General features: G+C 46.9%; 1 protein-coding gene across 3 annotated transcripts in view; it reads right to left on the bottom strand.

The window, feature by feature from the left end:
* Positions 1–24,051, bottom strand: part of ABTB3 (ankyrin repeat and BTB domain containing 3) — a 177,507-nt gene that overhangs the window by 45,866 nt on the left and 107,590 nt on the right. For all 3 annotated transcript variants that reach the window (XM_076339009.1, XM_076338999.1, XM_076339018.1), the window contains exons 3-4: positions 16,150–16,354; positions 4,227–4,379 (exon numbers count right to left, since the gene is read on the bottom strand). In XM_076339009.1, the coding sequence (XP_076195124.1) occupies positions 4,227–4,379; positions 16,150–16,354 (358 nt within the window). The remainder of the gene's footprint in view (positions 1–4,226; positions 4,380–16,149; positions 16,355–24,051) is intronic.

Raw genomic sequence — 24,051 nt, forward strand, 5'->3', positions numbered from 1 at the left:
ACCCCGCAGGCCATTCCTTCCCCAGCCAAGCTGGGGGTCAGACATCCAGCTGGGATGTTCGGGGTTCAGGAGCCAGAACCTCATCCTTGGACAGTGCAAGCTGGGATCTGCTGAAACACCTCCCTCTGCACCACTGGAAGTACCAGGAATGAAGATGCTGCCCACCTGATTCCCTTCAGCAGAGCGCAGAGCCCTTCTCGGGAGCAAGGGGGCTGCTTGCCAGGCCCAGAAACGCCCAGGAAAAGCAGCTTTCCCAAGAGAAGCAGACAGGGGATGACTCGGAATCAAAGAGGTCTGAGGCAATGCTGAGGGTAGAAGAAAATAGTTCAAATAACACATGGGAACTGCCCTTTGTAAAGAGGAATTGCATTCATGTCTCGGAGACTGTGGATTTTTCTTCGATTTTTGCTGCTTCTGGATATCAGAACAAACACGTGCATGCACACACACACTCACACCCCAGACTATATCCTTCTTTTAACCTCCGACTCACCAGAAAATAGCCCTTTATCCAGTCAGGTGCAAGTAACAGTCCCCTGCATGACATTACCACCTCTCTTGGGTCAGTTTGTTCCAGCATCTTTACATCCTCCAGGATTGCCACGACATATTGCAACCAGAAATGAAGCCACTGACCCTGATAAAAAGCATGGCAGCCTTTGTGCTGAGCAATACAGGATGCTCCTCCCTTGCTCTGTTTCTCTGCCACCAGCCTCCAGTCCCCAGATGTAGTCATCCATTAGCAATCCTCCCTAGCACGTCTAACACATTGTTTTGAGGTTTTTTAAACAAATGTCCCACAGAATGGAGGAAAGAAAGACATGCAAAGAGCTTCTTGTGTTTAGGTGGAGCAAGTAGAAAGGTACCCCTTGCAGAGGTAACGATGAGGAGCAGCCAAAACCAGGCATCTGCTTGCAGCCAGCCAAACCCAGTACAGATGGAGAAGTGATGCTACCTTACTGCAGCAGAAAGGCAGGTCAACACAGTTTTTACCACTGTGCCTCTTTTTGGCAACAAATTACCTTCATCCCTGATGCCTTCTTTAATAAAAGGTCTAGAGAAGGGAGCAGAGCACCCACCTTCACCAGATTTATGCCAGCAGAGAGCTACTGTGCACACAGTTCTCTACTGACTACATCCAGTTGCCTCAGGTGGCCCAACAGGGCCTGGGTACAGGCAAGGCTTTATTTAAGTCTGGTCTCCCACTATGACAAAGAATATTTTGGACACAACTTGGGCTTCCGTCTCAGCTAGCTGTTGTGCATGAAGCACTCAGTCCATCTGTGAAACCTACCTCCTTGCAAAAGGTGGAGACAACTGCTCTATCTAAAGCTTCTGCTTGTGGGGGAATGTGAACATTTATATCCCTGCTCATCTCCCAAGGCTGGGGAAAGGGAAGAAACTTTCTGGCACATCTGCTGCTGTAAAATGAAGGAAGATTAGGAAGGAGACAGGCAGCTCCTGCCTGATCCCAGCTTCCCTCACTCCTCTACCCAGAGCAAGAGCAGCTCCCCTTTCAGGAGATGAAAACATTGCAAGAAATTAAGGCGATGGATTTTTAAAAAAGGTCAGAACGGGGGAGAAAGAGAGCAAGTATTGGAATGAAAAGCAGGAAGAAAGCAGAGATGATTTACAAAGCCATGTATCAGGAACCTCCCTGCTGGAGTATGTGATTGTGCTGGGAAGCGTTACACGAATCTGCTGGGAGACCTCCATGCTGTAGTTCAGATAAGAAACTGGACATTTGGTTTTTAGCTGAAATGATCCTGAACTTCATAGCCTTTGAGATCCTGCCAATCTCTCTCTCTCCCCCTCTCCCCATATGTGTGTTTTTCCAGTGTGGAAGCTGATTTTGCTTTATGCATTTGCAATGACAGGTCGTGAATCAACACCGTGGAATGATGCAATATCACATGGGACCATGGGAACTTTTCGGTTCAGGTCTCTATATTTTAGGGACTAAAGACAACTGCTAAGAAAAGCCTAGAAATTAAACCAGTTTCAAGGTTCTACTTACTAAGCCATTTCTATGAAAGTCACAAAATACATCAAGCTAACTGCATTTAAAATCCTCCAGCTGTCACAGCTTATTTGAAAAGCCATCCCCTGCAAAGTTGTTGCGTTTCCCGCCCCCCCCCCCCCCCCAGTGTTTGCATTTATGGAATTGATGCTTGTTGAGGAGCTGGTACTTGGAAACCCTCCCTCCCTAATGGAGAGGCATGAAAGGTTGGTGCTCGCCTTAGTGGAAAATAAGAAGTGCTGAGGGTCTGCATTGAATACAAATAAAAAATTACAAGCTGCAAGGTTTCAAATTAATATCCTGACGCTTCACGTTATTCTTCAGAAAAGCTCGGTCCTTCCTTTGATCTCAGGATTACAGGCAGCCAGGGCCTGATTCGTAGCTACATAAAGAACCTGCTGCACTATGCAGGCAGTAGGCACAGGCCTTAAAATAAAACCCAAAGTACACGGACACTCATTTGTAGACCTCTGCCAGCACAGTAAAGTGAGATCTTCATTTTGGGACATCAGGGGGTGAATCGGGCCCCTGCAGCCAAATAAGGGCACATCGCGAAGTCTGGTCTCTCTAAAATCCAGAATTTGTCTCCAGAGTAATTTCTCGTTACATTCCCACCTGATTAATCCCAGGCTGTGCTCTTCAGGCTCGCTCTCCCTTGCAAGACGAGCAGGAAAACAGCTACCACATATATTCTTTATGAAATGAATTCTTGATGGCATCTTTAAACTAAATGCTGATTTGTTCCTCATAATTAATAAAGTCTTATGCAGCATAATACAACTCACCCCAACTTCAAATGATTTTGAAACTCCTAGAAAATTGTCTAACAGTTGATGGAATATGCACACTGACAAAATACAACTTTAAGAATGGTATAGTGTGGGGTTTTTTTAATCCACAAATATTTAACTGTATCTACCTTAATTTTTAAGACAGAGGATGTAGAGTAGAAACATCATTGCCTTATTTGCAATCCTTATTTGCAATCCTACCTAAATACTGGAACAGGTATTAAATTAATTGTGCCTTTTCAAAACCAAGTGCTAGGTCTTCAGAAGGTGCATAGTACCTGTAAGTCCTGACATTTCAGTAGGGACGCAGAATGCTGCACTTCTGGAAATGAGGGCCAAGATGGTCACACCAAAGGGAAGCAATTACAGCCAAGATTTGAAATCTGAAACGTTCAAGATTTCGCTTTCGAAATTCAACATACTTCTTCAATTAAATATTGAATAGCTGTGACTATAAAAAGCCTATACAGGTCTCAAAGTAAAGTATTATACTCTCTGGTAAAAGAGCATGTCAAGGCCAGAGTCAACAGAAGGCAGCTGCTCCGATGCAAGTTGTCCCAGCTAATCATGTAGATCATCCCTCTGCTTTCTGTGTTGCAGGGAAGAATGCACCTACTGCTGTATGAAGAAGCAAACTGCTGAAAATTGGGTTTTACGTACAAATCTGTGAAGCAATAGCAGTGAGTAATTTCTACTTTGGCAGATTCAGAATGCCGTTTCATATGAAAATCAAAACCAAATATATTCTTGACTCCAGAACAGCCCTAGATCATGCTTTTATACATGTACATAATAATAAGGCAAAACAGACACTAAAAACATATCCTGGCAATAAATAGTTTAAGACTTCATTAAAAAACCAAAAGGTCACATCTCATACACTAAAAAGTCAAATTATCTAGGCTGACATTTACAACTAATTTGAACCGACATTAGCATGAAAAACATGATTTTACTGCAAGAGGTAGTCTTACCTATAAGTTTAAATGTGCCCTTTAAGCATTAATGCTGAAAACAAAGCACTGAAAAATATCTGCAGCCCTACCAATTACATCTCAGTATTTTATAGCAAAGCAATGCGAAGCAGACAATTAGCAGAAGATTTCAGCCCCTCATTAGCAAGCAGAACCTAACAGTAAGAGAAAAAAACCCCACGACCGTATGAGCTCTGATGAGCAGATTACGGGCTCGATCCAGCTGTGAGATATTCAGGCACCCATTACCATGCAACCAGCTTATCCACGGATGTGAGCAAATACCAGGAGCCGATTTTGCAATGCACACAGAGACGAGCCCAAGCATCCATGCACCTCTCAAGGCAATAACAGAGCCCTCTGCCTGCCTGCTCGCTCGCTGTCACTAGGAAAGAGAGACACATTTTGCACAAAGCAGCTGATTTTTTTTTGTGGACTTACTTTAACTGTCGAGGTTCGCAGTCAACTCCCGGCAGTAAGAGCCTCGCTGCCTGCCGTACGTCATCGCTGTCCACCGAGAAACTGCGACGATGCCCCGCGTGAGCCACGGCAACCCGTATCCACTCCATCAGGGGAGGCAGCACAATGAATGGCCTGGGAAAGCACACAGACATGAATGCTACAGTACACTAGCATCAAAATAACAGGTATACAGAGAGAGGGCAGGGTGTGTGTGTGTGCGCGCATGTGTATATATGTGTGAGAATATATATACAGAGAGAAAGAAAAGGAAACAAGCAAAACGAAAGCATGGGAGAGCAAACTGGCTCAGCAAATTTCAAGCAGGTCTAAATCAAGATGTCTCACCCTGTCTCTGGAGCAGGATTATTTGAAGAGTGAGATTTATGAGCCACGCTCATTTATGGGCCTCCTGTGAGGTCAGTGCACCCGCCTGGCAAGCTCTCCCTCCCTCTCCCCCCCTCCACCCCCCCCCCCCATCCTTCGCACAGTGTATCCCGAAAAGAGGGCAGGAGCCTGGCACAGGACCATGCCCTGCTCTGGCTGACGTGTCGGGCTGGGTACACTCCCCAGCCACTTTGCAATAAGAACGGGAGAACGAACCAGGGCAGAGAGAGGGGATGCCCCCACCTCAGGATGCCAGGGATGGAGAGGTGATGCATGAGGAAGTCTCCAGCATCTCCTACCGATGCAATGTGCACCTCGTGCTCAGCTTTGCAGCTGATCCCACTGTATTATTGAGGTTATCTGTGAGCAGCATCAGAAATCAGACTGTTTCATTTCACTTTTAGCGGTATCAAACCACTAAACTTTTGGGTACCAGCTCTTCTGCCACTTGAGCAAAAATACACAAAACCGTCCCCAAAAGCAGATGGTGGGACTCTGGGCCACAACCCCTACCTTGAGCAAAGCACAGACACTATCAGAGACATGGTCCTTCACTCCATAAGACCAGGACAGCCCCATGTCCTAACGAGAGCTCCCCAAGCCTTAGGTGAAGCACACAGCATACAGTTTGCCCCATCTATGCTAAAAATTATTTGGGGACCAAGAGAAAAATACCAATCCTTAAATGAGAACCATGGCTTCAAGTCCTAGTTTGGAGACAAAAATAATAAAATATCTGCAGCTGAACATCTTGGAAGGTCGCTGCCTGTTAGGTCAAGGTGGACAAAACCCCAGAGCAATGCAGGCTGCAGCAACTGCCCTCCCAACCCCAGTAAGTTTTCATGCCCGCTTCATCTCCTAGCTGGGGTGTCCAAAATGGGTGTCTCCTCTGTGGCTGTACGCAGGAGACAAAGTCTGCGTGGGAAAGGGATGAGGAAGGGCAGAAGAAATCCCTCTTTATAAAAATATACTTTAAAATTCTAAAAACTGTATAATCATGAAAAAATAATAAATCTGTCCAAGAGCTACTTGAAAACTATACACAAAGTCCTGTGTTTAGTCAGGACTGCTGAAAACTATTTAGACACAGTGAAACCGTTTCATCCACACTGTGAAGTAGATACCATGTCTAAGGGATGTTAACAGAGATTGCTATAATATAAAAAAAAGAGATGAAACTTGTAAATTAATACTGTCCTCAAGGAATGTCTGTAATTAACCTGCTCTTACCTTCTTCTTCTAAACCTTTTTCTTTTGTCTCATTTCCTATGTGGCTCCCTTTCCCCTCCTCTTTAACTGTATATTCCCATATTCCCTCTGTTTATTAGCTCAGTATATCACTCTAATACTGGAAATGTTCCTTTTAGTGCAGCAGCATCCCTTACTTTTGCTCCTTTCACTTCTCCTGCTCCTTTTAATTTGATATTGCTTTCCCTTCTTTGCCTTCCTTTATGTGGTCCCTTTTCTAGGAGGGAAAAAAAAACAAAAAAAAAGTGAAGCCTGGATTAGGTGCCCAGTAGGCAAATACTTTACGTTTTAAATATATAACTTTACCGCAAAAGGATCTACCCTGAGAAAAATTATTTAAGAGGATGTTGATTCTGGAATATCTTTTTCCTATTTATAGCTCTTTATGCTGTTTATTTCTCTTTTGAAGACTTGACTTTACACAGCTCTGATATTAATATTCCTAAGGAAGGGTGATGTATTTCAAAAGTGCCAAAGGACAGAGAAGCCCTGAGGCCACTAACTTTCCCTGGGATGCTGGGTTCCCAAATCTCAGAAGCACTTAAACGAACAACCTCCTTTTGAAATACAACATCTTCGGCTGACTTGCCACTTTCATCATTATTCTATTCAAACACATCACCATCACCTCAAGACCAGGCTGCGTTTGTTTCCAAGGCTTTTTGCTTTCCCCAGACCTGCCACAGCCACATAAGGAGGCAGATAGAGACAGAACATCTTCTCCCACAGCTCCTGCAGAACGATTTCCAGCTCATTTGTCATGATGGTGGCGGCGGTCAGAGGAGGGAGAGGGGAGAAGCAGGGGTGTATCTGCTGGTGACCAGCAGATCCTGGAAGGTGACCTGGGAAGCAGGTCACCTGCTCTATGTGTCCTCGGAGCAGAAGGGACCCTCTCTCATGGTGTTAAGTAGCTGGGGACAAGTGATTGGTGGGAGTTGTTTTCATCACTTGCTGAGCAAACAGCAGAAAGGGAGCTGCAAATCACACTGGAAGTGTAAAAATGCATATAGTTACCCAGAAAACTTGGTGCCAGGAAAACAATTAAAGGGAAACTCAATTCTCGGTTATGGTTTGCATGAGTGAACGCGGTCTGGATCACAGAAAGGAAGATAGGCTTGTACAGAGCCTTCCTATAACATCTGCTGGGCGAACAGAAGAGCAGAGGGCCATGCCTGAACAGGGGACTCGGGGGTTCACGCTTTCTTCTCGTCTCTCACGCAGGTCAGAAACTCACCCAGCAGAAGATCTGCCCCACCACAGCAAGGAGCATAGCAAATAAAGTTATTTACAGGAACTGTGATAACTGCACTATAAAATTGCATTTTTTTTTCTTTCCTGGTCTTGCAAACTTCAACAGAGAAATAGAAATGAACGTGGCTGTTCTGAGTTCACTCAGAATATATTACATTCCTTTTTCTGAGGCAAAAAAAAAACCAACCCATCACTGCATATCTGAGCATGTCAGGGAATTTGTATTTTGAGAAGAGAACCAAATATGGTTGAGTGTAATAGGTTAAAAATACGCTTCAAGAGTCTATGCACCACGTGAAGGGGATTTTTTTTTGTTAATGCTGTTTGTGTGCCAAAGGAGAAAGAGGAACACAAAGTTATAGAGAGGTGACAACCCACAAGACAATGTGACATCAGCAAGACATATTTCACTTTTCAAATGACACCGTGCAAAAACAGGTTAGGCGAATGCATCACATCATTGGCGTATACATTGATTTATCTCTGCTGTACAAAGGCAGGTAACAACCAGGAGAGTTCGTTACTTTTGTGTTCCAGAGCAGACATGTAGCAGATAAGTCACCTAGTTATATGTTTTGGAAGTCCATGCCTTAATTAAATTAACCTAACCACAGTAGGAACATGCTGGGCTTCACTCTGCCTGAACTATGTGGAAAGTCAGGAGCAACTCGATTGCTGCAGAAGCACCTTACAGGGGTGCAGGTCAGCAAGCACTCTGATCTCCTCCTCCAGCCCATCTTTGTTCCTGTGCTTAACTTTAAATGCATGCTCCCATCCTCTTTAATTCACTACAGTTCAAAGTTAAGCATGAGCTTAAGTAATGTTCCAAATAAAGGATGGATTTCGGCACAGGCTTGTATTTTCCTGAACTGTCATCTAAGGGGTAAAACACGCCAGATGGGGATGCACGGAGAGGTCTCTGCACAGATCAATCCCCATCCCACACAAAAGGGCTGGGAGGTGGGGGAGGGATGGGGGAGGCCAACAAAAAGCAGATACCAAAGGGAAGGACCTTTCTGGGCACTGTCCCCCCAGTCCTCGGCAGGGGGACAGCCGGCTCCTCTTGGAGCATGCCCTCCCTGGGTCCCTGCTTGAACAGAAAAGGGAATTATCAGTGCCCCCCAAACTCTCACATTGCCGGTTCCTCCCTCCAACTCAGCATCCCTCCCTGTTTCCTCCTGCCACCCAGTGCCCCTCTCACATCTATTTTGGGACAGCTTGGGGACCCACGAGCTCCTGTGCCTTGCAGACATCTGCAGGCAATACCCAGCTGGCACCCCCCCACGAGGGACGACTGCTTGCCTTCCTCTCCCATCCCAGATATGACACGTCTTTCTCCGCATTGCCCTCAGAGGCATTCTCCTCATTGCCAGCTCCCCACCAGCACACACCCATGCCTCTCCCCGGCACGCTCTCCTCCGGAGCAGGGCTGATGACCCCTCTGCGCCCGATCGGACCTCAAACCTATCTTGGGTTTTGCAGGGCTCATGTCTCTGGGGCACTTCAAATTACAAAATGGCTCATCAGGAAAGCAGATGTTATGGGGGGGGACGGGACCTAAACATAACGCATAACCCGCTCCAATCACGCCATCTTAACCGCATGAGGGATTGCCTCCCGAGACACATGCAGCAGTCCTGGGCTGCCCACCATTTCCCTCCTTGGCTTGCTAGTACACGGAGATATTAAAAGTCCTGTCATGCATATGCAATAGCTCAGGCTTTTTCATTATTATTATTATTATTATCAGTGGCAATATACCTGTATACAAACAGGAGGAATCATTGGATGGAAGAGCATGAGAAATGTGCACTGTAAAACACAATAGCATACTTCATTATTTTTGCGTGGGTCTGTGAGGAGACCGATGAAGCTCTTTTTTGGACACTGACAGCAGTCAGTGACGCCAGAGTTGCAAAGCACTAGGGCCAGCACTCCTGCAAATCCCAGCTCCCAGTAACCCCTGGCCCTGGTTTTTCCCTGTCCCTACCACCTTTGCAGGGTGCAGACTCCCTGCTGCCCACTGACCGTGACTCCACGGTCCACCTTGCCGCCCAGTCCTTCAAAAGCAGGGCCACCAGGCACACCCACCCTCTTCTTCTTGATTTCCCAGCAGCTTAAGCAGTTCTTCCTCTCCCCAGTTGCTCCCACTCCCTTGCAAAGAGTAATCCACCTTTTTGGCGGGACCCCCCTGCCAGGAAAGCGGTGTCCTGTCTCACTCTCTCCTCCCAGTTCCCACTATTGGGATGACTCCTCTCGAGCTCCCCTCCGGCAGGTGACTCCCTAATCATTTCTGCCAGGCGATGAGATTCCCAAACGAGGGATTCTTGCCTGTCACGATCTCTGGCGTGCAGGCTTAAAGAGCCTTCCTGATGGCATGCTTATCACCTTTGAATGCTCATCACCTTTGAATGCTCCTCACCCACGCTCAGTCCTCCTCCACCGCTGTGGTTCATGAACCCCAGACAGGCCACCAGCCCCTCGCTCACAGCAGAGCCTGCAGCATGCTCCAGGTCCAGAAGCTTATCAAGCGCGCACAAGAGATTTCCCCAAATAATCACAGTGCTCAAAGAAAAAATCGTCGTTTCAAGTGCAGCACAGCAGCCTCTCTATTTCCAGGGGCACTTCACATTGCTCTTCTTCAGACACTGAGCCCTTGTCCCACCACACGCACACACTCATTGTATGTATTAAAATCAACTGCTACGGAGAGGACTGGCTTGATGGTCTGCATCAGGATGGGAATGGAGAAATTCCTGAGGGCTAATGCTATTCGAATGCGAATTCCCACAGCCCCCTCCTGCTGTCCCTCCCTCAGTTTCACCAGCTAGGAAGTGTACATAGCAGTATAGACCTGACCTCGCTTTAACTTAAACACCTTCTGTATGGTTCAATTACTGCAATTGCTTTGGATGATTTCTGTTTGCAGGATCCTTTAGCTACTGAGGAGGATGCTCTTGTGGTAGGTGTTGAGTTTCTTCACTCACTCCAGCCAAGGAGCGGTGACTGCAAACCTGTGTGGCAATGGTAGCCAAAGTGCTCTATGCAGGTCACTGATGTTTTACTGATTGCTTTTGCAATTTTAGAGTAACAGTGCTTCTGAGAAGCAGAAGGCTGTACTTTTGCAAGGAAAAGCCTATCTAGGCAAAGGTAGGGAGATGTTTCTGCTTGCAGATATGAGTCAGCAACTTTAACATTATGAAGAGGTCTTTTCATTTGTTTGGTTTTATGTTTATGTTTTCATGGGTGGTTTTTAAAGAAAATCCCAGCGTACGAATTGAAAAGCATTCTCAGTTCCGACAGTTTTCATTTAGAACATATGATGAAACCATATATGCAACGCTAGTCCATTTTTAGCGGAGAATAGAGAAGCATGGTTTTTCCAATGTTTAGCATACATTTCACATGGGTTTCCAGGCTGCAAAACTAATATTTTATATTTACACCATAAGCTACTTGTCTTCCTGCCGAGGAAATACCTTCTGATGCCTTCAGAAAGCTGCCAGCCCCGCTCCTGCCCAGGGACCCAGCAGCACCGACTGATGCACCACGCGAGTCCACGCAGCTGTCCCACACTAGGCAGCCCCTCCACCACCCCAGAAGCCCAGCTAAGGGCGACCCAAACAACCAGCCTTTGAAAAAGCCAATTCTGCATTTTGTTCAGGCTGAAGGATCAATTTTCCTTGCACTCACACAAGCCTCAGTGAGACCGGCCTAGGTGGAGGGAGGGTTTACCCTCAGACTTTCATGTACCAAGACATCAGTGCTCCAGAGTCTGCACAAGGGTATCTGTGAGTCACATTTTTTGAACTTGCATCCAGTGTTCGAATGTGCCGTCCCCATTGCCTCTCCTGCGTTAAAAACATTAACAGCTGAGACTTGAAACGCATCCGAGTCAAAGTGATGACTCGGCCAGCAACCACAACGGGGAAATATTTCACAGGCAGCTTTGACATCAGATTTGACACGACTGGCTGTGGCATAAACCCCTGAAGAGACGCCAGCGTTGGGAGCGCGGCGCAGAACAGCCTGGGTAAGGCGCTGTTCTCACAGTGCTGCACGCAATTTTCTCTCTTTAAAAAAATCCTATAGCCATCCCATGGACAGCGTAAGTCTAGCTTGATAAATTAGATGTAGAAGACAGCCCCAGCCCAGCAAGGATATACCATCTGACAGCCGAGCTACAAATACTGTCTGAACTATTTCTTGTAACGTGTGCAATCTCACACGCGGCAGGCAGCTGTCAATACCACTTCTGAAGGGATTTTTTAAAAGTGGGAAGTTTGATATTTAGGGTGCAAATCTAGAGGATTTACATAAGGATGGATTTGGGATTTCTTTTCAGTGGCTCCCAGTGAAATCAACCCTGGTGTTAACTTTGAGTTCAGTGAGGCCACGGTTTTACCATCTGAAGTTTTCAATTAAGTAGTGGACAAAACTATATAGGGTTACGTAGGGCTATGCCATCGTGGCACATCATGCATGTGTAATGACTTCTTCAGACATACGTTGCAAGTTGAATAGGTTTCATAGCAAGACTTCCACATTGCCAGTGCTAGCGCTTTACCTGTTCTTCATCAGCATTCCCCATCATTCCCTCCACTCTCTGCTGGCCTTTGCTGGAGACTGCCCTACCCGTGGAGTCTGTACCACGTAATAATTTAAATCAGGGACATTTCCCTAGTTATCTTCTTACTGAAATTGTTCCACAGGTATAATCTGTACAACGGACACGGCTGTACCAGTTACGAAGGTGCTTTGGATGAGTTCAGGTTATTTTATAGCAGTGGAACATTCCTCTCATTAAGAGGGTTGTATCATATTAATTAGGCAGGTACACTAATAACTACCCAAAGCATGAAACAAAATTCAGATGGTAACCCAAACCCCTCCCGTTAATCACAAATGACTACAGGCTACAATCTGCACGTGAGTGCGTGTGCAGGGGACGGGTATATTGTGTGTGTGTGCGCATGCATGCAAGGCAGGCAGAAAAATATAAAGCAAGCAATAGCCCATGGGAGTTTCCTGTGGGATTGCTCCGCATACAGGGAAAAGTACTGAAGGAAAGTGAAAAGAAGGTTAAAACCAGACACATATCCATCAACTCAATTAAGACCCGAGCGGAAAAGCTAAAGGCTCCCGGGTGGTACAGGGAGTTAATACTCCTCCAAGACGGAGTGGCAGAGGAAATGCTGGAGAAGGAACTTTGCTGCCGTGTGAGCAGAATTAATGGGTGGTTCTGGACCGGCTGAGCTGCTGAGCCGCCGCTTCTCAATGAGTGGTTAATGGGGAACATGGAGAGTTAGGAAGTAATGAGGACTTTGTCAATACAGCTGTAGATAAAAGTGGGTAAGGAACCACTTAAGGAAAAAACCATCACACAAATCTGCAACTACAGATTCTGTGCTTTCCGGTGCTTCAGAAATTACTTGCAATAATTTTGGAAGTGTTATAGAGGCTGAGAAGCAAAACACAACCACGGGACAGATCCTTTTATCAAACCAGAAGCGGCAAGCAAGAAAGAAATCTTAGTAACAGTGGTCTCATCTACGATTTCTTCTTTTTTTTTTTTTATTCCCAGGAAAGCAAAAGAATGAACAAACCTAAATAACCTGCAGCTGCCCACAGGTGGAGGCACCGGAGGAGCACCGCTTTCATAGGCAACACCCATCACAAGATAAATGTCTCCATCATGTCCTGGCTGTGTGCATTATTAGGGAAGGGGGACCGCACAAACAGGTCCAAACCCCCTCCCGTACCTCCATGCCTGCCAAAATATCCATCTACATGGTATCCAGGGCCATTAGATAACCCATCCCAGCAGGACTGGCTTGTGTTGGTGTCAACAACACAGCCAAAAAATCAGAGGGTTTCTTCCAAAGTGACCAGATTGAAAGAAGAATAGGAATTTGGAGTGGGAGGGTGTCACACACCCATCTTATGGTTGGATTTGTTGGCATTTAAGAAGTGGGGAATCTTTTCCAGGTTTTCTGAGATATCCTGGCCACTTTCCACCTCCTCCCCCTCCCATGAAAGCAGTCCTCTTGCAAAAGCCTCACTGTATAATAATTTTCCCCTTTTATTTTATGTAAAGACAAACACTATTAAAAACACACCGCATTCTCGTTTCTTTACCTCCATGAAGAGCAAACACAGAGAAACGCTCCCTAGAAAATGCTCCCTAGAAAATTCTCCCTAGAAACAAAGCGCTGGATTAATTCGAAGGTAAACATCCCATTTTACGCATCCCCCAAGACTTTGAGGGAGGTACCGCTTTCTGTGCTAGAAAGTGCTAAGCCAGGCAGGACCACCACCGTACCGGCTTCCCTCCCATATCCAACCTCCGCAGAAGGACATGCAGAGCCTTTGCAGCTCCCTAATTCAACCCGGTTCAGAGCCGAAATCCAGGTGGGCTGGAGATGGGTGGGAAGGACGGGAGCTGCTCTCACGGGGCCACCGAGCCCTCCAAGCACCGGGGGAGCTCTCTGGCCACATCCTGCAACCCCCTCTACCCTGGGCATGCATGGTCAGGGAGGAGGGGGCCAAGACGGTAGCCAAATTGGCTTCATGCGAGCCAAGGACAACCCCTGTTTCATGGAAATACTGCCTACAGCCAGATCCACAGAGTCCTGGCTTCTCTGCACCAGCAGGGACACAGAGAGACCAAGGATGGGGAAAGATGCCTGGACCTCCTTGCTTCCTTCTGGGCTTCTTCCAACATAAAGGTAATTGCCGCAGTTGGAAAAGAAGAGAGGGAATACGGCACATAGATATGACACAAAGCTTGCAAGTATTCTGCATATAAAAATGTCATGTTTAACAAACCCACTCCCTGGCAACACACAAAACCCCATCATGAAAACCGAAACCACCAGAAATAAGTCATAGACCACAAAGCATGCTTGCATGTAAAAAAAGGATGGGAAATAGGTAGGAATGCTCCTCAGAGCACTAAGGAGAAGTCAGCTTCACCGGTCTCCTTTCTGAGCAGCACAGGATGGTCACATCCAGCTGGTGAAGCTCCAGAGCACAACCCCATGGAAATATCCGGGCTTATGCTTAACCCTGCATTGCTCCCACTCCAGCACTAAGTACTAACGCATGTTTGATTAGGCAACAGGAGGACTATCTGCTCTTTCCAAAAGTGACCACAAGCTCTTGGCAGTAACACCGAGTACTTGGTCTGGCCCTAACCGCACACCGCAGTTGTTAAACTGGCCTGCCAAAGGAAGATGTCTTGCCAGACAGAGTATTCAAAATAAAGCAAAGAAGAACAATCGCTTTAAAAAAACAGTGTTTCAAGTGCTCTAACGAAGAGAACATATTAAGGAGACCTCAGAGAAAGGAAAACCTATTAAAGTAAATGCTAAAAGTGATTTTTCAAATATTCCTGCCCTTTTCACTTTCCACAGGGAAGTCTGCAGAGATCTTACAAAACCAGAGTCTCAGCATTATTCACCTTTATATTCCCACGGGTGACAGTGGCATTACTCCCACAGATAGGGACTATAGATCAGGTGAGGGTATTTTCTAATTTTGGTTATTTTCTGTGCATACTAACCACTCTTGGACACAAGTTAGGCCTTCTGCAATAACAAGGCTAGATGACAAATCATGAAATTAAAAATAATTTAGAAAAACAAGGAAATTCTGGATTCTTGTCATTTCTCTTCTGGTTTTTTTTCATACTTTGGAAACAATAGAGCAAAAAGCAACAAACATGCTCACAGAGCAACCCAAACTTGAAAAGAAACAAAATGCCATCCAAAGGCAAATGGCAAAATTCCCAGTAACATTATTAATGCCAGAGTTTCATCTTGTATGCTTTTCTGTGAATCGATATAAAAGTATTTCAATGAAGATATCATATTGTATACTATTTACAGTTACACATACGATGAGATTCTCAAATGCTGCTTTTGAGATGCAGGCCTCATACTGCAACAATAACCAAGCCCCCGTATGTGCAGCTCTTAGGGCACATGTGCAGATCAGAGTTTGCCTCGCACGTACAGCGCGATATATACATCAGGATGTAAATGTGGAGCCCAGCTTGAAAAAGCAGCTTGCATTTGCACCACCATGATACCCATCCTAAAAATGAATACCCAGCACTTTCCAAGCACCAGCCGCTCCTCTCGTCTCCGTACTGGGGAAACCTGGTTTAGGGCTGGTGAGAAGCACGGCAGGGAAATAGCACAGCGTGCCTCAGCACACAAGTGGAGGCTTGTGTTACTAGAGGGTTTGCTGGGCTTTTGACAGGAGATGGCTTTATTTTCTTGGCCAGCAAGCTGTCCCGTTGCTTCCTGCAGTGCCCGAGTGCAGAGCTGCTCTGTGCTGGGCACCCTGCTTGCCTGCCTGCCTGTCGGCATTTAGTAACCCCATCATGGGCTTCAGCAGTGTCTCCTTCTCACCTTACGGCAAACCCTGAGTCAGGACGGGGCCTCAGGCGTGCCTCCCCTGCCCTGGCCATCCCCGGAGGGGGGACAACAGCAGCACAGCCGGAGCCTGCCGTGTCCCTGGCCGGGACAGCCCCAAGGTTACTCCTGTGCCCGGGTACTCGGCACGGCTGAAGCCCAGCATCTTTAACTACCTATCCTTTCCATACACTACTCTATTCATTTTCCACTTCCCCAATCGCAGCTGTTGAGCCCTATCAACGCGTAGAAAAAACACATTTAAACCCGAACCTGCTAGGCCAGAAATAGAAGTTCTCATTTTCTTTTCCAAAACACAGAATAGCTGAGCAACAACGAAAGGAAAAGGAAATATCTCCCGAGTGCACATCTGGAACCAATTTGCTGTATGTAGCCACTGGGTGTCACTTTTGATATATATTGGGTCAGCCACGCAGTGCTTTGGCGAGAGAAACAGATTTCAAAGAGGTGAGCCTAAACCAAACCAGACTGCTCTGCAGCCTCTCACGCGCAAGCTGTAATTAGCAATTAGCCAGCCACGCTGATTTATTAACGAAACGCCTTCGCCACGACATTAAGCACCGTGCAGTGGCTCTTACCTCTCAGTCTGCAGCGTGACTTTTGACGGCTCCACGTTGGGGTTTTCCCACTCCATCTGCGGACAGTGCATGAAGTAGCAGAGGGTGTACAGAGCCTCCGGCTCCCAGTAGAGCGATCCCTGCTTCTGGTGCATCGGCGTTCCGTTCCCGTGCTGCTTGGCATTGAGGGGCTGGAGGTGGTGCATTGCTCGGGACACCAGGTCGCCTGCAAAAAAGCAAGAGCTGAGTTAATGCCAGGCTTTTCGGCTGCCTCTCCCCAACATTTTCAAGCCAAAAGACATGCCAGTTGGTTTTCCCTTCCATTTAACCTCACATATGCAAACAGTAAAACGCAGGACAGGATCCTGTGCACTGCTTATCACCACGTCAGACTTTGCCTGGTGGTTTACGCAGCTCAGCATGACATACCTGGGCTGCAGACAAGCCCCCAAAGGCCTGGGGGAGATGGGTTTCTGCAAATACGGTGTGTCAGCAGCATCAGGTTGGCCCATCTCAGCATGGCCAGAAGAGCCAGTACACCAGAGCTGGGGTCACAGCTACCTACAGACAGTCCTTGGAGGCTGCCAAAACCCCATAGTCCCAAAAATGACCAGCGGGGACGATGCAGCATGGCACCAAAAGCCACATGCTCCTGGGTAGAGAGCAGCAGGGAAACACAGCCCCTTGCAACGAGGAAGGAGGCAGTCAGGTAAAACACAGAGCACTGTGGGAGCATGCGAAGGGACACATGGGTGAAGAAAAAAGGGGGAAAAAAATTGCTATAAGACAACAGCAGAAATGCACAACCGAAATTACAATTTTTAAGTCCAGGATGGGCCTGGAAAACTTCATGTTAGCGGAAGAGCAAAACCTGTGAAGTAGGCTCACCCAGCCCCTCAGGTTTCCAGAGCGCAGAAAATGGCCTGAGAAAAAGATGCTCGTCGTCTCCCCTGCACCTACGTGGTTCTGGGTGCTTCCTTGCAGGGCGGCTATGGGAAACCAGCCGCAATATACGGACCAGGATCAGCGAAGACAGCAAGCGAGATTAGCAAGCAAATACATGGACAAGCAGCAGTGAGTCTCTGAGCACTGCACTGATTGTAACTAATTAACTAAAGCATCTCCCTCCGAGGCAGTGAATTTTACATTTGTTGACTAGTGATCACTCTATCAAAGGCAGGGAAACAATTGTGGTTATAAACTGCCTGTTTTCACATGTTCAAATCACTCCAAGAGTGCTTTGGGGGGAAATAATGATCTCGGATCAAATCAGATGGTTTGTTTTAAATGAAAATCTGAGCAAGAGCCCTTTGGGTCATTCTTAAGCTATACAAAAGCAAACGATGGGGAAGAGAGGACATAATTTTCCAGTGTTAAGAAGAAGTCACACGCTTTCTATTCTTTGCTTTTCCCAAGCAACCACTGAGCACTGAAACTTGGAAGGAAAAGTTGGAAATGTACACCAAGGTAGGAACATAAAACCAAATCAGGGGGTAGGGGGGGAAGGCTGAATAATGAACTCCTGGGCAAACTTAAAGGAGAACAATTTTGACTGTGTGCAAGGCAGAGTACAGGGGTTTTTTTTTTGCAAAGTTCCACCCCTGTGAACACATCACAGCACATCACCTCTCTCCAGCCTGACTCACACAGAAAATGCTGCTGCTGCTGTGATAATGTGCACCAGGGAGAATAGAAACGTCTCATTGAAAAATGCTCATCACAGTCCTCCAAAAACACAGCCTTAAAACCATGAAGACAAGAAAACCGCTGGCATGAGAAAACTGCCGAGTCCATGATTTCAGGGTTTTGACACAAATTTTTGCTGCACTCTGCAATATTCCTCTGATTCAAAGCTTTCATTTAAAAATAGTTTCTGTCTTTTCCCTCTGCCAGGAAATTGTCATGATAGGACCAATCTTGCAGCCCTGCATGCTCATAATTTCTGGGAGCAGCTGTGCATGCGGAAAGCCTGCAGGATCAGGTCCACGGCAGAAACAGATGTGCCTCTGAGATGACTCCCCGGTCCTACACAAAATTATCTGCAGGCAACCAGCAGCAGCAGGAAAGTTTGGGACCCCCTTCAACTCAGCCCACTCTGTCATAGCAGACGTGCACTGCCAAGCCTGGCACGGGCAAATTTAACTGCTAGCAACCTTGCTGATAGCAAAAGTAAATGCCTCTCTTTTTCTCCAAAAGGCAAAAAAATTGCATAGAAGTGCTGGCTGCAACATCCAGCTTTAACAATAATAGCAAAAGCAGAGAAAAAGGAGCTGCACTAAATTAAGCCTTTTCAGACCCAAGCCACTACGGCACTAAAGCATGTGGTTAAAGTTAAGCACATGACTAGTCTTATTTCAGTGGATTGAGACAGCAGGCACCAGAGAACGCCTCTGACTTCTGTACTCAATGATGAATAAAAATCAGGATGCAATTTAGGCCCAGACTCAGGCAGCAGCATTACTTCATCCCCATTCCTCCCCAAGATCTGGGGTGATGTGACTTCAATGACACATCCAGCACCAGAGCAAGCTGCACGGTAAGCAAGGAGGGAAAGCAGCAGCAAGAATGACGTAGGCAGGGCGGGCAGCTTGGCATCGCTGCTGATGCAAGGCTGGAGGAACTCGAGCCTCACTGAAATCAATGGCAAAGCTCCCATCCATTTCAATACGACCAGGAGCTCGCCCTTTTATTCTGTAATTCCTCAACTGCTTCTTAAGAAACACAAACCAATTCATGCCATTAAAGCTGAATTAATACTTCTTATGTTTAAGCCTGATTTCATTACATTATACCAAGAATTGATTGGCTTAGATCGTGCTTTTGCCTTTGCTGTGTTATCTCTGGTTACATTTCAAATCATTTCTGTATTAACAATTATAACATTCCTCTATCAGAGACAACTCAAAGCTTAAATAATCAATACCTATAAAGCATCGAGCTTCACAGAGGACAGTAAGTAAACATAAAAAGCTGCATTATGATCTTGGTACCCAACAGGCAGAGTACTGGAGGCAGGATGGGAATTGCTGCTCTCTATTTTATTCCACAGTGTAACCTCGGACAAGCCACTGCATGCCCTGGTGCCCTTTTCCTCCTCCAGCCGCATCCAGTTACACTGCAAATTCTTCAGGGCAGAGACTGTACCTAAGCATATCTGTGCACCAGGATCAGTGCCGAGAAGAGAGGAGGGAGCTGACAGGCACACGCACACACTGCATGGTAGTCCTTATGCATATTCTGTAAAATGTAGCGTAGTGTAGCCTCTGGTTCGAGATGCACGTGTTGTTTCAATCCCTACCACATTCTGCTGCTTCTATTCTTCCTTGCTAATATGCTTTTGCTTCTCCATTTTCTTCCAAAGACTATACCAAGAGTTGAAACTCTCTTTGATCCTGGCAAGGGCGCCCCAAAGTCCACGGACATGAACCCAGCTCCATAATGGGACTCACCGGTCTGGTCTCCAGCAGTCAGCCGGCTCAAGTCTCATCTGGGAAACCCAACTTATATTTGCTCTCATTGCCAGCTGTAAAAGCCACAACGTATCTGAACACCGAGGGCAACCTTGAATTTGTGGCCAAGTATAGAGAGGGAACACCCCTTCATCACTTTGTGTTAGCCATCTCTGCTCTTCAGAGCCATGTTCAGGTGCAGCAACACTCAGCAAGGGGTGATGCTTGCAGCATTGCTGGCTCTTCCGCATCTTTTTTGGCCCTGAAAACATGTCTCAGATATATCAACTGAGTGCATCTGGAAGGCCAATAAATTCCCAAGTGGATAATTTCCAAAAAAAACCCCATAAAAAATAAAAATCCCATCAGCTGAGTCGATCTTGTAACTCCACAGACGTGGCTGCCAAGGGCTGTGGTATCACGACACAAGGGGCTCAGCAGGGATCCCTGCCTCGCCGTCCCCTGTGCTCATTCTCGCCCTTATACCACCACCTGCAACCCATCCAAGTAACAGACTGGGGAGCCGATCTGCCTGACAAAAGACCTTGCCAATTTTATTTTGTTTTTAATTTAAACCAAATAAACACTTCCACAATTTATGCAACATAAGCCAAGTGAGCTGCTGCACAAACTGCTCTGCTGGCAGAGCCGGGGAGAGGAATACATCACATTGTGCAGGGTAGACACCACAAAAAAAAAAAAAAAAGAACAGCGAGGTGGGGGGATATTTGAGGATATTATTGTTGCCGAAGCTAGGAAGCCAGAACTGGAGGGCAGGCTCCCAGAGGGCAGCAAAGGCGGCGGAAAGCCCCAGGCCGGCAGTGCCTTGCAGCCCTGGGTCAGGACAGGGAAGAGCTCCGGCCATATGGCTCCTCGCTGGAGCTTGTCAACCTGGAGGAGAAACGCCATGCCTTGCACGCCGGCTAGCAAAGGACCCATGAAGCCATCACCGCACTGCAGCGTGTGGAGAGCTGCCGCTGTAGCTACCAGCATTTCATCCTTTCCACGACCAAAGCAGGACTTGCCCGTCGCTGCTGCTGTCAGTTCAGCACGGTTTATGAACGTAAGGTCCACATACATTTGATTTAAAGATTGAAAATATTACGTAATGCGCATGTTGTGACACGGGCCTGGTTTAAGGAGTACTGAATATTTAAGGAACAGCTTCACTGACTTCAAGCCAAAGATGTGATGTGACAGGGAAAGTTAAGCTGCGCCAGTCTGTATGGGGGTGGTATATTGAACAACACACAGCACTCAACTGGACGGCTCGAGCCCTCTCCACAGTGACCAGCTAAGCATTTTTTTTTTACTGTGTTTGGCTTTGCTAAAAACTATTATCACTGCTCTTACTATTTTAGAGCCCAAAATAACACATCCCCTTCCAATTCGGTAACAGAAGAGGGGGAAAAAAGTAGAAAAGCAAAAAGAGCAGGAAGAAAGAGAAAACGATAGATGCCCAATGCCCACTTCTGAGAAGCTTTCTGAGGGATTTTATGGTCTGTCATGATGGACCTGATCTTGCAAACACGCCCGCCTAGGAGCAGGCTTGCTGCTTTTAGAGGGATAAACTTCCACAGCCTAAAACATTCAGCTGGGTGCGTGTTTGCACAACAATGACCCAGAGGTGAATGACGCTGGACTGATCCTTACATGGCCACTCCCTATGACACCAACCTCAAGTTTTTCTTGTTCCAAAAACATGTCCTAAAACTATAAGAACAACTTAACAACAATATTTTTGTACACTGATAACAAGCCACACAGTTCTTTGGCCTGTGTCTTTCCTTCAAAGCCCAGGGGAGGGAGGAGGATCTGTTGTCACCGCAGCCCTCTTCCCGCGTGATGCCCCGTTAGGGCACCGTGTGAAGCAGCAGCAGGCCATGTTTCTAGCATGACAGTATCCTACAGGCAGCACCCACCAGTTTGATAATGCCAGTCTCATCATCCCTCCAGCTGTCCATGACTCCAATATGTGTAGCCTGCTCTTGGGAATCATGCCCTGCCATGGGGCACATTGACAGCAGCAGTGTCGCTGCTTCGTTTTGCTACCTGGATGAACATTTTCTCCTGCGTGAGTGGGCCAGAGCCACAGACCAGTCATGTCTGTCCTTCAGAACCCTTAACGTCCTCCTGTGTCCTGTCCAGACCATCAACAGAAGAAGTGCTGGCCAGGGGGCTGCACTCCAGATGCCAACTTCCACGGCATCAACTACCATGGCTGGTAGTTTCCAAAGTTTGCCCCCTTACAAGCACGTGAGCCAGGTGCAAAACTTACTTTCTTGACCTGGATTCATTTCACACCTCAGTATAAAAGTCTTGGATCTACAGCTTTTGTTCAGGACCAGCTCTGGGGAGACTGTATTGAAAACATGAATTATAACCCTGATAATAAACCAAGGTCTATTCAATCAGACTGCTACCTGGTAGCCAGGGCCATCCTGCGTCCTTCCCCTACTGTAGCTAAGTCTCTCTCCCTTTCTCCCTCCCTGTTGCCTCCGGTTTCTGCACCAAAGTCATGTATTGCTACAGCTCATCCCAGTGTATGCCTGTAAGCGCATGAATGAGGGTGAATATGAGTATTTGAACTGTCTCCTGTACCACAGCAGACTGCCTCCAGCCATCCGCTCAGTCAGCCGCCCGAGCCATCCCTACGCTCTTGATTTCAGCTGCACTGTTCCTCCATGTTTGCTCTGCCTCCGGTGTTGCATCAATCTCTATGTTTCAAAAGTTAGCTGAGCAAAAACTGCTCGAGCGAAACCTTTCCTCAAGTGATTTATTGGAGATCTTTCTATCGTTAACTCAAGACAACCCATCTATAGCAGGAAAGGAGCGTGCAGAAAGCTAGGGTGGGTGCACACTAGGAAGTGTTTAGTATGTATTTCACTGTGCACATGCTCTTAGCACAAAGTATCTTCAAACATAAAGCTATGCTATTCTTGGCACACAGTACATTCCAGATTCAAGAGCCAGCTGCCTCAGGCTGCGGGTGCGCTTGGGGTGCCATAAACCACAGTCAGTGGAGCATCCCACGTGCAATAGATTCACTGTCGAGCTCACCTTGCAGAAACCTCCCCATCTCTGCCATCTCTGCTTGCCCATGTCACGCCCCTATGTGAATTTGCTACCCCAGGCAACCTTTTCTTCTCCTAACAGCCATTCATCTCCCCCACAGAAGAGCAAACGAAGGAGCTGCGGTCCTAAACTCTGAATTCAGTACCAAAAGACAGGAGCGGGATACAAGCAGCCCATTTCCTGACAGTGGCTTCCCTGTGGCCTCCCACAGATCGTTTAACCTTTTATCTCCACTTATCCCACCATCACAAGAAGCTTCTATTTATATTACAGAGTATGTGTTTGTGTGCGATTTAGTATTTGCAAAGCCTTTGAAGACTGAGAAATTAGGGATTGGTTATATCCCATAAAAAAGCCACAATAATAATTAAACCTTCTCAAGTTCACATACCTATTATAACAACACTATCACCTTCAAAATCTCCAATTCAATGTGGCAAGCATGATGTTTGTGTTTGATTCCCCTTAAACCACGTCAACTCCAAACAAAACAAGCTTTGATTCAGATGAGCTATTCATCTGCTGACCTAATGCAAAGCCTTCCCTCTGCAGACTGCCACTGCCTTATGGACCACCGTTCCTGGATTTTCTTTGGCCTGACATAGACCCATGTCCTCAAACTCTGAATTTAAGAGCCCCTCGCATGGCTGAGCAGGCCAGCTGAAGAGTGCTCACCCTGGCCTGACCTATCGCCTGTGCTCTACACAGCAGGGACAGGGAGGACCGCAAACCTAAGGAAAGGAAAATGCTGTTTTAACCCCAAGCGTGGGGGTTACACCTCAGGGGTGATGTATGCAGGGGAGTCCTGAGCCGATACATTGGTGTATCAGGGAAGGGCAGTGGAGGGTTGGAGCTCCAGCATCCCCCACCCACCAAGGCGATGCCTCTAACCATTAAACCTGAGTGGGCTTAAGCGCATGAGGTAGAAGCCCCGGAGGAACAAAACCCCCTGTGTGGGGACAAACCCCATCTCAGCCCCCAGGAAGGAGGTTGAGTCTCACCCCACGGGGGAAGCCCCCAAAGGAGGACTGACAGCAGACTGGGATCCAAGCAAGCAATAGGTGCCTCTGTTCAGCCCCTGTAACCCAAGATAGAAATCCACCCTGCTGGTCAGCAGGGCAGTGAAAGGGCAGGTAAAGCCTTACCGGGGTGTAGACTGGTAGTTTCAAATTATCCTCCCTCCCACTTCATTTCCACTGATAAATAAATGTATTGCTTTATGGTTTATGATAATGGTATCTCAGGGGGAACGGAAGAAAAGCAGGGGTTCATTTGGGGCTATTAAGTAACCCATAAGCCTTCTTGTGCACAGACGCAGACAGCAAATGGAGGCTCAGGTCCATCATTCGGAGGGGGCTGCAAGAGGAACGGAGTAGCAGCTAGGGGAGCCTGCAACCCT

This window comes from Aptenodytes patagonicus, chromosome 1, assembly GCF_965638725.1.
Source record: "Aptenodytes patagonicus chromosome 1, bAptPat1.pri.cur, whole genome shotgun sequence".
In the NCBI taxonomy this organism is placed as follows: domain Eukaryota; kingdom Metazoa; phylum Chordata; class Aves; order Sphenisciformes; family Spheniscidae; genus Aptenodytes; species Aptenodytes patagonicus.